Source organism: Clupea harengus, chromosome 15, assembly GCF_900700415.2.
Source record: "Clupea harengus chromosome 15, Ch_v2.0.2, whole genome shotgun sequence".
NCBI lineage: Eukaryota > Metazoa > Chordata > Actinopteri > Clupeiformes > Clupeidae > Clupea > Clupea harengus.
The window spans coordinates 3,628,329-3,645,734 of NC_045166.1; the positions used below are offsets into that span (position 1 = coordinate 3,628,329).

Sequence of the window (17,406 nt, forward strand, 5' to 3'; positions counted from 1 at the left end):
CAGTGCATTTTAAACAGCAAATGGATACACTGATGTATATTTAATGTGGATTTAATCCTACTTAATGGTACAAGTGGTAGTGAAGCACTTCCATAAGTGAGACTCAGGTATGAGCTCAGAATATGTTTCACTTTTTAAAGGATACTTTACTGCAAATGCCGACATCATTCTGCTAAATGAAAGCATTACTTAGAATCCCAAACAGATTTTGTCAGCATTGGACAATTCTAGCGTGTCCCTCCCCTGACTTTAACCGAAGCTGACAAAGCTCTCAGTGCTGGTGGCTTGGGGAGAGTGTTTGCCTGAGCACAGTGGACAGGAATGGAGCCAGCCGGAGGAGTATGAGGCTTGTCACACCAATTCTGCCAGTCCCCCTCACATTCATCAAAGACCGGCCCTATCATCATCTACGCACTTTATTTTCTGACTCACTGGTCCTCTACCCGGCTATACGTAGCGGAGTGAGTTATCCAGCAGCTCCGTTTTTTATGGCCGCTCCCAGTGTGCCATCCGCCCGAATGATTGAAAATCCCCTCTCCTCCGCCAGCCGTTCTGCTTCCCGCTCGGCCTGCTCTCTAGTCGGAGCGGTGTGAAGAAGTGAAGGATAACAACGAGGAAGCTGGCGTCAGGCGGCTTTTTCGGCTGGCCCGCCACTCACGCTCTCCTGCGGGCGCTGCCAGCGTTTGAGAAGCGCCCAGCCTCTCTTCCCCTTCTTCTCTTTATCCCTCCGTACGGAGTCACAATGTCAAATGGAAGCAGAGGAGATTACGTCATGCCTCGTTAGCGTCCGGCCCGAGAGTGCTCCGTCGCCGATTCTGATGTTTTCATGGAGATCTGGAAAAGACGTCTGCGAGAGGCCACAGGCTATTAAAAGTTGAATGTGCAGGCAAAGTGGATCATAAATATCAAAAAAATCCTGGTAACGACTGGATGAAATTAAGACAACTCCCTATGCATGTTGGTCGTCTGACATGTTTCCTATGCTATACATCAAAAGTGCTATTAATAGCACGGAGCCCTCAAACCATCACTGCAGTCCTTTTTTGGCATTGTCAGTTTTAAAACCATATTCAGGCTTTAGTAAAGAATAGTCCTTGTAATCTACCTCTTTAGAGTGATTTAAACACAAGTGAGAAGCTATCCCACTTAATATACAGTTAAGCTCCTGACTAATCTTGTGTCTCCACAAGATGGATGGAAGGACGAAATGGGCACTGAGATTCCAAGCTTGACTCGAGTAGTTTGGTAATTAAAAAATTAGCTTATATCCTCTACTTCACAGGCCATGCCGAAGAGCCAAAAACGGCGATTATATAATGAACTGACATTTCACTGCTATATTTTCTGTAGAAAGAGTACTAACTAGCAGAGGGAGAGGAGAGGATATTAAAATTCCCATGCTTAATGTATTCATAATGTATTCTAAAGCAGTGGCATGATAGAGAGAGGGTTCTGAATGAATTAGCTTTACAGAGGAGAGGTGTTGGGGTCACTAATAGGTTGTTTAATATTGCGGAATGATTGCACAAATGCTTCTTCCCCAAACAGTCACTTTAAGACAGACATAACAATTATACAATTTTCTGGTACACTAAGCCCCTCAGGTATGTTAAAAGTGTCTGAGCGCTAGGCTAGGTCTGGCCTCCACAATGTTAAGTATGTCATTAGTGGCTGGTCTAGAGTCTTCACTAAATAATCCACAGGGGAGAGACAGGAAGTCGCAGGAATGGGCTTTGACTGTAGAGTCCATAACAATAATGGACCCGGGTCTTATTGCTCACCAATTTTAAATTTGAACTTATTTTGGGCTTCAATCCACCTTTCAGGTCCAATTCTTTCCTTCTTATTCTCTGTGGAGTATGTCTACTCATAATGTTTAACTGCAAATACAAGTGAGAGTGGAGGCACTAAATGAAGTTGACAGAGAGAAGTGAGAACTAGACCCTTTGACCCTTTGAGAGTATTTGGGTATTTGAAGTATTTGCACATTGTTACGGATTCCTGGGATGAGTTGATGGTACCTGGTACAGATGGGGAAGCCCAAGAGAATGAGCCCATAGCTTAGAGTGAGCAAATCCTTGAAAACACATGTTCCATTTACACAACCAAGGCGACATGCAATTCTGTTGTAGTTTTTCACAGTTGACTGTCATACCCCCCTCTCTCTTTTTCTTTCTTTCTTTCTTTCTTTCTTTCTTTCTTTCTCTCCCCCCTCTCTCCCTCTCTCTCACTCTCTTTGTCTATCTCTGTGTTTTCTCCAGCTCTCTCCAGCCTTTCCCACATACCGCCTCTCTAGTGCGACCACAAAGTGCGTGGCCTTCAGACAGGCATCCAAAAGCCCTCAAATAAACTGCCAAGTATTGCCAGGTGACAGACAGTAACATGCAGAAATGCCCAATTACTGCCAGGAGAAGTGTTTTCATCTGTACCACTGTCATTTGGAATTGCAGATCCCACACCCATTGCCCAAGTCCTTGGCGGGTAATTGACACTTGGTGCATACAATGAATCTGGATAGGTAGCCAAAGTGCCAGAACTAAACTGCTCAAAGCTGAGGCGTCTTTGGCATGTACATTCAAATGAGAACCTTGTATCAGAATCAGCTTTTCAATTGAGGAGCTTGTCCCTGCAAGAAGAGACAGGCCTGGAGAGAGAGAGAGAGAGAGAGAGAGAGAGAGCGAGAGCGAGCGAGAGCATTAGGGAGTGGTTGTTCAAAGGCACACTGCTTAGGATACAGCACCGTACTGTTTTAGTTGGATTACGCGTGAGATGTCAAAACACGGCTGACTGTTGAGGTCTCTGGTGTTTCCTGTCGTATGCATTACTGTCAGGGCCACGGACGACCACTAATGAGGATTTAATCCAGCCAGAGTCATTAGCACGGGGTCATCTTAAAAACAGATCCGAGGTCAGCCGGTGTCACGACCGCACAGCTCAGCTCCCTATGGGTCATTAAGCATGACATGAAGACATCACCAGTCCTCTCAGCCGCCAGCCCCCAGCCGCCAGCAGCCCCAAACCCCACAAGAGAATGGACCCTTTTTTCCCAGCTCAGCGAGCACTGCTCCGTATTTCAACAGATAGCTTTGGAGGGTGTACACTTTGTAATGGTGGAGAGGGCCAACTCTCCTTTCTCCTTGGACTTTTCCGTTGTAATGTTAAACCGGAGATTGTAATATGTAGCTAGAGAATGTGGCCTGTAATTATTTCAGAAGTGGAGAAAAGAGCATGCTATCCTTCCAGACCTCTTTCTTTCTGAAAGCCTCTGCCAGTATTTTACATAGTGGCTGTGTTCATAACAGTAAATGGTATGAAACGAGTGGATTTCAAACAATTAGCTTGTCAAAGCGCACTATTTGGCATGCATAATGATGGTAGTCTGCAAGACACCGCGGCACAGGTACACGGTGAAACAAACTCTTCAAAATGCGCACAGATAATTGTCATACAGGAAACGAGTGCAGTGGGGTTACAGGTACATATCTCTCTAAAAGGCTTTTCCTGAATGCATCTGTCATCAGGGGAGAATAAGTGCTGCCTGCTTCACTACCGGCGTCAGAATTAATTTGCCTTAATTGTCATTCATAACCCACACATTGCAGTTTTACACTGGCTGGGATAATGCTATCTTCCGCTGTTTGCACTGTAATTGAAATTTCCATTATAAGGCGTAAACCCTGAGAGGCAGTCGTGTGAATATTCATCAGATTGTCGGGAGCGGATCGGGGGGGAGGGTTGGAGTGCGACGGGAGGTGGGGCGGCGTGCGTCGTTGGGGGGGGGTCTGTTTATGGTAGAGGCCCCGGCTGGCTGGCGCGGTATGGGGCTGATTGGTCTAACTGACTGTCAGCTGTCTGACTGACTGTCAGTTGGGGCTGGATCAGCTGGGCTTCTATTGACACACGCGCGGATGCCTCTGTGTTGTTCCAACAGCCCCGTCTCAGGTCAGCGAGGTCATGCGGCAGAGCGTGCAGCAGCGCAGCATCCAGCTCTCCTGGCACGAGCCCCAGCAGCCCAACGGCGTCATCACAGAGTACGAGATCAAGTACTACGAGAAGGTGAGTGGCCGTGTCTCCTGGTGCCATGATAGGCATGTTGGAGTAGGTGTGTGTGAAGGAGCGTTTGGCATGTATGTGCATGTTTTTGTTGTGTGTGTTTGTGTGCAAAAAAGCAAGTCTGTTTTTCTAGATCCCCCTCCCCCCCACGCAGGATCTCATCAAGTCTCAGTGTCATGGCGCATTACGTGTCAATTCGCTTGAGAGTAAGACCATACTGGCGGTGGAAAAAACGTATTCTTCGTCCTGTAATTGCAACACGCAATGAGACACTCATACGATTTTAATTAGTCATTGCTCCTTCACCCTCTCCCACACGCACTTACGCCAGCCCACACACGCAACAGGTCTCACAGTCAGCTGGTTTTGTCAAGTACACTTAGACATCCACTGTACAGCCGACTGCTGGCACGCCTGGAGGTTTAAGGATGAAGGCGAGGCGAGGCTCTGCGGCCAGTCAGAGAGGGGTTGCTGGTGTCTGCACTTCAAATCAAAAGACCTGCTGCTCCCCCTCTGCCCAGGGTCTCAGGCTCTAGGGACTCCCCCTACTGTGGCATGTCCTGTGGCCATTGTCCGCCCAGCTGTAAAATTGGAAACAAGCATGACTTCACTCCGCAACGCTTTCAGCGCTCCATAAGGGTTTGCTGGACCAATGTCTTACAGATGAGATACACTGTGTTTTTACAGTGGTTACCTGCTGCAGCAAACACGTTTAGGATGGCTATATATGTCTTACTTGTCTTATTGGTAAAGTGTACTATATTTCTTTAATTTAGTTACGAGTGGAGGAGAGAATCATATTGTTTTTTCAAATGAAATAACATCGATCTGAAACTTTTTCATGCTTAAGGTGAAACTCTGCCAGAATTCTTCCTGTGAAAAGATACATGTGCTCCATTTTCATATTCCTTTCCTCCTTTCCTTTGAAAAGGATCAGAAGGATCACATCTACTCCACTGTGAAATCCAAGTCAACATCGACTACAGTAAACAACCTGAAGCCGAGCACGGCGTACGTCTTTCAGATCCGGGCGTTCACCGCCGCGGGTTACGGCACCTTCGGGCCCCGGCTCGAGGTCACCACTAAAGAAGAGCCAGCAGGTACCTTCACAACGACACAAAAATCATTTCAACAAAAACTTTTCTCCTGTATTTTTTTTTGTTTTGTATATTCTCATTTTTTTCTAAATGTACATTTTCACAGTGCGACACTAGGCTGTTAAAAAAAACGAATAATGTGAAATCTCAGCAGTATGCAAATGTTCCTGGTCTTTAGCTACTCAAACGATTCTAAATGGGAAACAATTCAACCTGAATGTGTCATTGTTTCAAATGAAGGGCATGGCCATCACCATGTGGGACCATTAAGCCCACTTTCTGAAACACTAGCACTGTGCGGGCGGAGCTCCCAAAAATAGAAGCAGCCCGTTCGCGCTCCCCAGAAGGACGGGAAAGGGGTTACCACTTTAACACGTTCTTGCTGGATGACTGAGTAGCACCGAGTATACCTTTTCTCATCAAATAATTGGACTTTTTTTTGTGTGTGTCTCTCCGTGTCCTCCGTCCTCTCTCTCAGCCACCATTGTCTCCAGTGAGCAGAACCCCGTCATCATCATCGCCGTGGTGGCCGTGGCGGGAACCATCATCCTGGTGTTCATGGTGTTCGGCTTCATCATTGGGAGAAGGTACGCTATCGCGGGCCCCACTGGCTCTCCGCTGCTGTGAGTCTCCGCTCAGTCAATTAGTCTTTCTGTCAGTCACGGGCCTCTATTGCCATGGAGTCTCACACACACCCATCATCTGTGGCATGCTGTGCTAATGGATTGTGATGTGTTATTTCCCAGCCCTCTCACTGTGCATAAAAACACCATTTTTGCATGACTTTTCTTTTCTTTTCTTTCTTTTTTTTTTGTAATGGAGCCATTATCTGGGAAGACTTGCTTTGAAAAGAATGGTTTCTTCGTTCTGCGGTCAGTGTAATGACCCGGCGATGTGATAACATACTCCAGTGCCAGATCCAGCACGGGACCTGGCCCTCTGCCCATGTGTCATCAACCATCTCTCATACGTGTCAATCTCCCCGTCCTCATCCTCACCTCTCTGTTTTCTTGTGGAGATTGTCCCACATATCATTTCATCACTATGTGGCCATGTCATTACGGGAGGCCTAGCATGAAGGATGGACTTGTGGAATGCATATGTGTACTGTGTTTTTGTCCTCCTTTACTTGATCTATTATTTGATGTATTTATCTTATCACCCAGATGCATGGCCATTACTTGTGCCTCTACTACTGCGGTGCAATCAATTTCCCAGTGAACTATCAAAGTGCAAACCTTGTAAAATTATTTCATGGCTCGGGGCGCAGTCATTACATTAATATACTCCAGAGTGCTGCTCCATCTTTTTCTTACCATGCTGGGTTTGATGCATTTACTACGGGGTCGATAAAGCAGCGCATAGTCAGACTTGTTTTCTTTCTAAAAGCCCCTCAAAACACAATAGAGCACTGCTTTCAGTACTGCGGCGGTTTCTGAACATGCCCATTGCATTTCACTACTGTCATTACGGCCTGAACTACAAATGACCCTTTGACATGCTACATGCTACATGCAACACCAATTCATTTCTTTAATGTCCTCTTTCTGTCCGAAGGCATTGTGGCTACAGCAAGGCCGACCAGGAAGGAGACGAGGAGCTCTACTTCCAATGTGAGTCATGCAGATTCTCGTGGGCTTACTCCGTCCACTTTACCAGCTCTTTAGAGGCAGGATCCATTGGAATATACCTAATTGCTTCTGATATGTTTAGACTTTCTCATCAAAGCTCTTAACTCAGTCCAACATCTTGGTGTTATTTTAAATGTCACAATTATGGTGCAGTGGCAAACCACATCCCCAAGTACAAATACTTGAAAGTAAAGCATGTCTGAAGGAGTGAACATTTCCAGAACAGTAGAAAGGTCACAAAAACCTCATTCCATGAGGTAGACATGCTTATGTTAAAGATTTGTTTTGTCATGTAGCAGTTGAGATAAAGACTCTATCCAAGTTCTCCTGTTACAGCAGGATTTTCTGTTGTGTACAGATACTCGCTCACACATGCTCACACTTGTACACACACACACACACACACTCACACACACACACACACACACACACACACACACACACTCTCACACACACACACTCACACTCGTAATGATGCCCCAGGAGATCCAGCTGCAGACAGCCTCCCCAGCACTGCTGTAATGATCAGCGCTGTAGGCCAACTACTGATTCGGAAACAAAGGGTCAGGGTGACACACACCGCTCTGCTACCAAACCCAGGGCCCGTTAAGCGCGCTCACACCCAAAGCTGCTAAGCGTCTGACAGATCGAGTGCGGGATGGCACAGGTCCTGCTGTTAAAAAACTAGCCCAACCTAAGACACAAACAAGCCTCTACCACAGCAGCTCATAAATAGAGGTGCTCAGTGATATTAAATGGCGAAACAATGGCCAGCCGACAGAAGCCAGATAGTGTATAAATTCGACGTGTAGACCCAATTTGTCTGCCACAAAAGATGGGGGGGTGGCTGTGATAAGATGTCTCCTATCAGATTCAGTGACAGCTGGGATGGACGAAGCAATTATATCAGCTGCCATCACGCCTTGCTGGAGCACAATGAGGCCGTGTTTATGTTACTGAATCGGCCAACATACTTTTCAAGGGCCCAGAGGATATTAGCCTGTCGGCTTCCCAAGCGCTGTGCTCCCAGCTGATCAGTAATCTAATTACAGGCCAGTCTTCAGTTCATTTAGCAGTTTTTAGAGGTTTTTTTCTTCTTTCTGTTCTTGGTTAATGGGATGTAGTTTTTCACTGCTTGGCTCTGATCAAACGGACTGGAGTATTAACTTTGACAGGTGATCTAATCCCCAGTGTCTGCTTTTTGTATTACTTCCTTGAAAGAATACTTTTCTGGACTTAAGGACATTTTTATTTATTTCATTTTTTTCAAGGAGACATAGAAATGAGAGTCGACTTCTCTCTGTAGTTTATTGGGTGTAGCTTTGAAAATGTACCATTACAGAGATAATATACAGGACAAGTGATAATGTGTAATCTGTTATCATGTAGAGCCATGGTAATAATCTGAATGCACAGCAAGGCTTTAAATTGTAAGGATATTTTGTGTTTTTATATTCTGGGGGGAAATGAATGGTCTTTGGGGCGTGTGTGGGAAAGACCTTTTGACACAGGTATTCTCCATCACCACACTGTTCAGTAATTCCTCCTGAGCGCCTGCCCTCTGCCATTGTGCATCTGTCAGGCCCCCCTCTGAGGCACGTGCATATTTAATCGTAACAGTAATCCTCTTACCTTTCTACAGTTAAATTTCCAGGCACCAAAACATACATTGACCCTGAAACCTACGAGGACCCGAACAGGGCTGTCCATCAGTTTGCCAAGGAGTTGGACGCATCCTGCATTAAGATTGAGCGCGTGATCGGAGCAGGTGAGTTTGGCTGTCTCTCTTTTGGAAGCTCTGGCTTTGCGTGTGTCCACTCGCCATGCTCATACATCACACTGACAGCCAAATATTTACCCTTCCAATAAGAGCACTGCCTCCACCCCCCATCCCCCATTCATTGATAATGTGTGTGCGTGCAGGACAAATGTTCATTGTCATCAGTATGAGCTCCAGCGCTCCCGGACCGTGTGTGCAAACAGAGATGCACGGCGCTGATAAATAGCTGTCACGTTGGCTTTAGAAGTGTGGCCGCGGTATAAATCAGCGTGCGTGTGGGAATGTATAATGCTCTGTCTTGCAGGCGTGTTCTGTGTGTTTTTGGATCAGATTCTTAGCATGCCTTATTATTTCTCCAGCCACAGTCATAACCACTTTATTTAAAAATTTCGCTGAGGTATTCACCCGCCCAGAAGTCACCTTTTTGTGGTCTTTTGCCTCGGATAGGGGAGTTTGGAGAGGTGTGTAGCGGCCGCATTAAGTTGCCAGGGAAACGGGATTCGCCAGTAGCCATTAAAACCCTGAAGGTGGGCTACACTGAGAAGCAGAGGCGGGACTTCCTGTGCGAGGCCAGCATCATGGGCCAGTTTGACCACCCCAATGTGGTTCATCTGGAGGGGGTGGTGACCCGAGGTGAGGAACAACAATCATTTACATTTATCTGCATTTTATCAGGGCAATGCGTAAAAGAAACGCAAATGACATTAGTGCTGTTCAATAGAGGAATCCGTTGGTGAAATAATGGAATTTACATTTTGTTTTGCAGGAAAGCCCGTCATGATTGTGATTGAATACATGGAAAATGGCTCATTAGACGGCTTCCTTAGGGTGAGGTCCTGCTTGTAGTTGTCACATAAGTAGATTCACACATTGGTTATACTGTAATGTTACAATGATGAAAACTGTCATGTGTCCCTAATTGAAAAATGTCTCTCATCCTGACACACTGAATTCATCTCCCGACGTGTCTGCTTTGCTCGTGCAGAAACATGACGGTCAGTTCACCGTCATCCAGTTGGTGGGGATGCTGCGAGGCATCGCAGCGGGGATGAGATACCTCTCTGATATGGGCTATGTCCATCGAGATCTGGCAGCGCGCAACATCCTTGTCAACAGCAATCTCGTATGTAAAGTGTCTGACTTTGGCCTGTCAAGAGTGATAGACGACGATCCCGAGGCTGTCTACACAACAGCGGTGAGTCAATTAAGCCAGCGTTCACACCGCTCCCTCCCCCCCTCACACCTCCCCCCCCCCCCTGCCGCACACCGTCTCAGAATATTCAAGCCAATGCATGCAAATGGAGGAGGAGGAGAGGAGGAGGAGGAGGAGAATCAACACATAGCAGCATGCGTGCCTGACTCCATTCAATATTCAGAGCATGTCATGTCTGGTCAATGTTCTTCTGGACTGTTATTAATGCCCCGTGCTGAGTTCTAACGCTTTCTAATTGATGTTTTAGGGGAAGATGCAGGATATAATGAATTTGATCTTTACTCCTGCCACTGACCTGCATTTTACTGAACAGGGTGGGAAAATACCAGTTCGGTGGACAGCCACGGAAGCCATCCAGTACCGTAAATTCACATCAGCTAGCGATGTGTGGAGTTACGGCATTGTGATGTGGGAGGTCATGTCCTATGGGGAGAGGCCTTACTGGGACATGTCCAATCAAGATGTGAGTGGAAAACTGCCCTCTTCCAAAACAACTATGAAAACAAATAGTTTAATAATTTATCCGTTTAGCCTTTTTGCTAGCTTGATTTTACTTAAATGCAAGTGTAAGAAATATGAACTGACAGAAAATGACAGAGCTCTGTTGGAAACATTTTATCCTTCCCGGGAAAAATCCGAGCAATGGTTTCATTTTGGGAGACATTTTACATTCAGTTAAAACACTACCAATTACAGCACAGGCTCTGCTTTCCATTCTGTATTTGAACAGGGATTCACAAAGACTATTAAACCTGTTATAATGAGCAAAGATACTGTGATTACAATTTCTCATTAGGTCAGTGCAGGCCATTTCAGAGTTATCTAGTTGAGCTGCTGCCCAGCCCAGCCCATCCCAGCCCTGTCTCCCTGAATGGATGGACATTGTTTTGTCTCGACTTCAGTTGGGACAGATCAGCTTTGCAGTGGCACTCATCATGCTGATCACAGCACAAGCAAATTGAAATTCCTGCGTGGTGCAGACAGCATTTATGAGTCAAAGTATTTTAATCCAGCACTGTTTGAGAGCACTTGCCTTGTGTATACTGCCCAGTTAGGCTCGCTCTTTTGGAAAATGACAGAGAGGCTCAAAGTAGAAACACCCTTTATCTGTGAGACTAAGCCTAATTTATCCGTTTAGCCTTTTTGCTACCTGTTGGTCGAGCAACAACCATGCGATATTAATAAGCTGCACGACTGGAGTCTTTAAGTGGGATTATATGACATTCAGGGACTCGGCAGACATCACTGTCAGAAATTTTTGTTCACTGTCAGGATGTTGGCAAACAGTTCCACTGGGGATGCAAAAGAGGAGAGATATTTACATTTCCCCAACAGTTTCACTGTTTTGACACTTCTCCCTCCATAGCTCAGTCTTGTTTGAAAAGACATGACAGGAATGGCAGATGAATATGTGCACAAAATAAACAAACTCAAACCGTTAGTTCAGTTATGGAGGATTTCTAGACTTCTAGACTGGACTAGAAAAGAAAACACGCCTTTATTCCTCATATCCTCCTATTGTTGCCTATGCACATTATTAGGGTGTGCACACTGAGACTTAACAAAACACACTGAGAGAAGCTTAGGTACTTATAGTGATGAGGCTTATGAACTTTATTTCTTAGTATTTCTGCAATGACTGAACATATTTCATCAGTCATTCAGCTGATAATTGCTGCCCACAGAACGTAGCGCAGGTTCTTGAGTGCTGTAGCAGAGTGGTGAAGTCGTCTAGGGAAAACTTCGTAAACCTGTGCTTAATTAACTAGAAGGGAGTTCCACTGCCGTGACAGGTGTGGACAGCTGCTCCACACATTCAGTCCTGCTGCACACAGAGACACACAGTAGAGCGCTATTAGTCCCTCGTCTGAATATTGGTCGACCAGCTCCTCAAACTCGCAGTCATTTCACCGTAATAAGCTGACTGAGAGCAATCACATCGGGTTAACCTACTTTCTGTCCAGAAGTTTGTAATTGGTGAAAACACCAAAGAGTTATACTCTGAAGTGGCTGTTTACAAACTGCTTGATTAAAGGAAGTAATGGCTTTGAGAATGGAGGGATCCTGCTGAAATGGGTGGTAATTTGGTAGTAATGAGCCCTAACAATCTCTCTGCTTTGGGTCTTGAAGGTTATAAAGGCAATTGAGGAGGGCTACCGCCTGCCCGCTCCCATGGATTGCCCACCAGGCCTACATCAGCTAATGCTTGACTGCTGGCAGAAGGACCGGGCAGATCGACCCAAATTCGATCAAATCGTTGGCATCCTTGATAAAATGATTCGCAATCCTACTACTTTAAAGACTCCAATGGGAACGTGTACGAGGTAAGGATGATTCTTCTCTTCTAATGTCTCTTCATTACAGCTTTATTCTTTATGGAAATTGGACAGGGCTCCGTGGTTATGGGGGTGCAGACTATAGGTCTCTGTAGTCCTCAAAGCCTCTGTTTTTTATGCTTTTGAGTAAGTGTGTGTCTGAGTGAGCAAATGTGTGTGTGTCTGAGTGTGTGTGTGTGTGTCTGAGTGTGTGTGTGTGTGTGTGTGTGTGTGTGTGTGTGTGTGTGTGTGTGTGTGTGTGTGTGTGAGAGAGTGTGTGTGTGTCTGAGTGTGTGTGTGTGTTCCAGTTATTTGTATGTAACTTCATTAGAGAACAATCCAAAGCATCCAGCGGCTGATTTATCTCCTGAGGTTTAAAGATGAGAGATAAATGCCACAGAATCAATAATGGCAAAGCTGCTTCCATGGCTTTCTGGTCAATAGCAGGGCTTTTAAATCAATCCCTGTAATGAGTCCCTGAGACTTTTAAGTTCTGTGGGAACGCTGAGCCCCACTGTGACATCTTTCAGATGAAATCTATTTACAGTCGAAACATTTCTCCCTCATGTGAGATTAAGGACATAGCAGAAGGATGGATTTTAAAACGGAAAGCTTACTGCCTTTGTCAGAATGTGATGGTGTCTTTTATTTATTTAACTAGACTCTTTCAGGGAACAAGAAAACACATTACACCTTCAAATTGAATTAGATCAAAATGTCCATTTTCATACTTAATAAAATCCCGTAGCTTCCTGTCATCATTTGTGCTGTAGCTCGCCTGGGCGTCTCCTGCTAATCGTTGTATTTTGGTTCCTGTTTAGCTGTGCTGATTTGACGCTTTTCCGCTTGTGTGACATTAGCAATCTCTCTCTCTGATCCATGCACAGACCCATCAGTCCCCTGTTGGATCAGAGCACACCAGACTTCACCACTTTTCGCTCGGTGGGAGACTGGTTGGAAGCCATTAAGATGGAGAGATACAAAGACAACTTCACAGCTGCTGGCTACAGCTCGCTGGAATCGGTGGCAAGGATGACGATTGAGTAAGAGGATGTTTTGTAGCTGCCCTTTTAAATCCAACCGTACCCCCACAGCAGAGTCTGCCACCATTAAACGCGTGGTTAACTTTCAGATAGCTGTCAAGAGGAATTTCATCACTGGCCATTTCTCTCCCCTCCGCTCTGTCATGGAGGATGGGGCCGCTTTTTTAGTCTCCAGCACTTTAGTTCCTGAACATGCATGCCATTTAGTTCACTTCTAGCTTCACCCTTTTCTCTCCTCATTAATGAAATATCGGGTCTATATAAATCCTGCTGCTGCTCGCTTCATGGTCTGACTCTGTGATTTATGACTGTGTTTCCTCCTCCTTCTCCTCCAGGGATGTGATGAGCTTGGGAATCACTTTAGTGGGCCATCAGAAGAAGATCATGAGCAGCATACAGACTATGAGGGCCCAGATGCTCCACCTCCACGGCACCGGGGTCCAGGTGTGACGAGGGGGGCCTCCCTCCGCAGCCTCCCGCACAGGGGGAGGGCATCAGGAGACACCCCCCGGAGAGACGACCCGGAGCTCGGAGCTCACTCAGGCACCACCGAGGATAATCAATAAAGACAAAACGTTGTGCTTTTTTTTTTTTGGTCGTCGTCGTCTTCGTCGTCGTCTTCGCTCTTGTTCCGGATCTTCGGAATGAAAAAAATCATTCCTTTGTACTTTGGCAAAGGATTTGCGATCCCCCTCTCACTGAGAGCAGGTGGTGCTGCAGAGAGGACACCCAGATGGAGAGAGACAGAGACACGTGGTTGACACGCGGTAGACACGGACGAGTGCAGGGCTCAGAGGGACTTTACTTGGAGACGTGTATCAAGAGGAGACGGAGCTTCTGAATACTAGTGTGATGCTTTTTACCTTGTTTTTCTTTTATCTTTATGATCTTTTATGGGTTATTTGTGCGACATCAATACAGATTTTTGTATTAAATTATGAACGAAGAACAAACACACAAAAAAACACAACAGAAAAAAATATCCTTAGAGTGGTTCAAAAAATATCTTCTTAGTTCTATTTGCTTTGATATGCTGGCCACTCTGATGTAGTGTGGTGTTAATGGTACATCTGCGTTTTGTTTATTACCTAGTTTTCCCCTTTCCTTTGGCTTGATAACAGGGTCAAAGTTCCCACATGGGGAGGACGATTCAGAGATACTATGAAATGACCAGTGTGCCATGCGTCACTCTATCCAATGAAGTATTTGTTGTGAATAGTTTCCACACGTTGTTATTTTACCTTTCAGATCGTAACATTCAGTTTAGTTGCAACTTTACAGAGTGGTTTTGATGGCGGCATTTGACACACATGGTCCCATTTTGAAGGAACACAAGTCTTGAGCTGTGTTTGTTCGAGTAATCCCTGGAGTTATTACTATACCAATGTAGAGCTTCTGTTACTGTGAAAGCCCTGTGTTCAAGTAGTAACATTCATTTTGATGTTTACCACAGAATTATTCCATCATGTGGAATACACAGTATCTTTCAGTTTTTCACTTAGAGAAATGAAATAGTTGAATGAAAAGTTTTCAAAAATAGCACTAATTGTTTTTTGTTTTGTTATTCATTTTTAGTTTTTTTTTTTTGCTTGTTTGTTTTGTTTTTGTATTTAGTGAAATATTTTGGCCACTATAATAATACCTGAGAGCAAAAAAAAGGTCTTTCCCATTTGTGAATCTTTTCTGAAGGTGAATCAATGAAAATGTTGAAGTAGTACTGCCTTAATGTTCTAGTACATTTACAAAATGTTGCAATTTTTGTGGGTGTTGAAGTGGCTGAAGTATTTGTCAATATGGGCTTAATTTCTTCTTTCTCATGGCTGATGGTTTTCCAGTTTTGAAACTTTTGTCCTGAACTTGAACAAATTGAACCAAGCATAGAACGACACGTTCGTTCGTTTGAGGAGTGTCAGGAATGAGCTTGAATAGGATAGAGGATGACCAAGCAGCAATAACTTCCCCAGCTGGGAACGAGCCTCCTCCGCTTTAGTCAGGTGCTACGGTTTTTACAAAACATACTTAAGAGCTGAATTTCAGATGACCTCTACCGAATGCAAGGGTGCCTCGAGGAAGTTGTGGAACTGGGGTGGCTCTCCCGAAAGTAAAGAGAAGCAGTACTCCACTTCAAACTATTTTATGAGTCAGATGGCAGGCCTTGTTGTTTACCCATCCCCATGGGGATATTAAGTGACTGCTGGGCTTTACTTGTTGTTTGAGAATATTCTCACCACTTAAATTAAGGATTTTTAATTGTCTAGGGAGGACGAGGATGAAATGATAAAAATGTGGTGTGTTGTGCGTAGTCAGCTAATCAACAGGAGAGCCACCACTGTTTCATTCACGGTTTACCTCTTTCTGTCCAGGCCTTTGTGCAATGTTATGATGCTAACAGTACCTCTGTGGTATGATGTGTCTTTTGAAATTCTTGTTTGTTTCTTTTTTGTTGTTGCTCATCAATGGATGGAATTGTGTGCTGTCAACAGTTTTTGGTGCCATCACAGTCTATTGTATTTACAACAAATGAATGTTTTGCTTAATTTAGTGATCAGCATTGTGGTCCCTTGATGAATGGGTCAGCCATTTCCTTCCATTCAGTGAAACGTAGTTATGTTAGTTATTTTCCTTTCAGAAAAATTGGAAAGCATAACGTAGGTTCGTGTACGCAGTGTTATTTAGAAAGCCCCAAAAGTGAGCTATTCATCTGACATTACAGAATGTCATTTTAGGTAGATCAGGGGCAGCAGTGCTTGTTCCCTTGTTCCCTTTTCCCCAAAAGAACTGACTGAAGCTGCAGGGTTTTGTTGTGACACTTTGATATTGTCGATGACCCGCAAAGCAGCTTCTGCAGCCGCAGCGCAGGTTGGAAACAGTAGCTTGTCATTCCCCCCCACGCCCCCCATTTTCCATTGTGCGCCTCTCCAAAGGGACTCTCCCCTTGTGTGGGTCCCTCTGCCCCTCTGCCCCGGAGCCAGGAGCCAGATCATGGCCAGCGCTCGGCCCGCCAGGGCTACAGATCCACTCGCTCTCCATACAGCAAACCTCAGCAGTTGGGCCCCTGCCAGCCCTTTGAATTGAACAGTGGCGTAAAGGCATTCAGTCAGCACAAAGCCCAGTGGTGCACCAGTCAGTCTCGTCACTCTACCCTTCAACCGCCACCCCCCCACCCTCCCCTTCCCCTCCCCACCACAGAGCACGGATCCCTTCCAGCCCGCCCCGCTGGGTCCCCAGGCCCAGCCACTAGGCCCTTCCCTCCGTATGGATTTGGGTTCCTGTAGAGACAGCAATTTTGGGCCAAATTGAGATTAAAAGCCAGATTCAATCAATCCACCTCCCGAGACATCCTGACCCTTCAATGACAGATACACTCACAATGTTGTTTTAAAACCCGCTTTCTTAACTCACACTGGCAGCGTGGTGGAAATCAGGAACTGGTCATCGGGACAAAATAAAAAAATTTGTCTATGATGGAGGGATTGACTTTTGGTGGGATGAACACGGTGTTATAGATTTTCTTTTTTGGAAAGAAAAGTGTTGAAAAGCCCTTTATGGAAAGAGACTGATGATTCCAAAGAGTTCAGCACTGTTGATTGTGTGAGGAAGACCACAGAGATCAGAGGGAAACTTTGTATATGTTCGAATTGTAAAACTTGTACATTTTATTTATAATGTTGTTTTTTACACACATTACTCTGTAGTGAGTTCTGAATACATTGAAAATGCACTATATTTTTCTATCTCACTCACAGAAGATTATTGTCTCTCCGTTTCAGTTGTACATACTTTTTCATTTAGGACCAAAGACAGATGATAGGTTTTCCATTTAGATTTTTATTTTGTTTTTATTTTGTCTTTTAGGTTGATGTACAGTGATGCGGATTGTCGATTTATTATTTATTTTTTCTGTGATGAAAGTATTGAGAGTATTCACTGGTCAAATGTATTTTCTCCAACTGCAGAATTGTAAAATCATTTACCTAGATAATTTCTTGTTACATAGACATTTCTTTTTGCTTTGTAATCTTTGTAATAGACTGTACATATATTTTTGGAAAATATAATACAATCTATAGAAAGATTCTTGTCTTGCGTTTGTCTCATGAACCACAATAGCCTTTGAGGCCCAGCTCTTCAGTGGATGGTACTGAAGATGGTGTTTTTTGGTTCCATCGCCTGCTGAGGTCAGATAAGTTTAAGGTTTGTATGATGAAGGGTTAGTGACAAAGTTGCAGTCACAGGCCTGGATCAAAGATAATATCATGTACTCTTTTCCTCCC

General features: G+C 44.8%; 1 protein-coding gene across 7 annotated transcripts in view; it reads left to right on the top strand.

Moving 5' to 3' along the window:
- epha7 (eph receptor A7) overlaps positions 1-17,201 on the top strand; it is a 54,782-nt gene extending 37,581 nt beyond the window's left edge. The window contains exons 6-17 of one of the 7 annotated variants that reach the window (XM_031581120.2): positions 3,932-4,056; positions 4,985-5,153; positions 5,629-5,773; positions 6,708-6,763; positions 8,424-8,549; positions 9,009-9,194; positions 9,328-9,389; positions 9,547-9,756; positions 10,022-10,237; positions 11,905-12,098; positions 12,977-13,132; positions 13,468-17,201. In XM_031581120.2, coding sequence (XP_031436980.1) covers positions 3,932-4,056; positions 4,985-5,153; positions 5,629-5,773; positions 6,708-6,763; positions 8,424-8,549; positions 9,009-9,194; positions 9,328-9,389; positions 9,547-9,756; positions 10,022-10,237; positions 11,905-12,098; positions 12,977-13,132; positions 13,468-13,582 — 1,760 coding nt within the window. In that variant the 3' untranslated portion in view covers positions 13,583-17,201. The remainder of the gene's footprint in view (positions 1-3,931; positions 4,057-4,984; positions 5,154-5,628; positions 5,774-6,707; positions 6,764-8,423; positions 8,550-9,008; positions 9,195-9,327; positions 9,390-9,546; positions 9,757-10,021; positions 10,238-11,904; positions 12,099-12,976; positions 13,133-13,467) is intronic. The other 6 variants (XM_031581121.2, XM_031581123.2, XM_031581124.2 and 3 more) reach the window with 6 other exon arrangements.
- Positions 17,202-17,406: the final 205 nt, after the last annotated feature.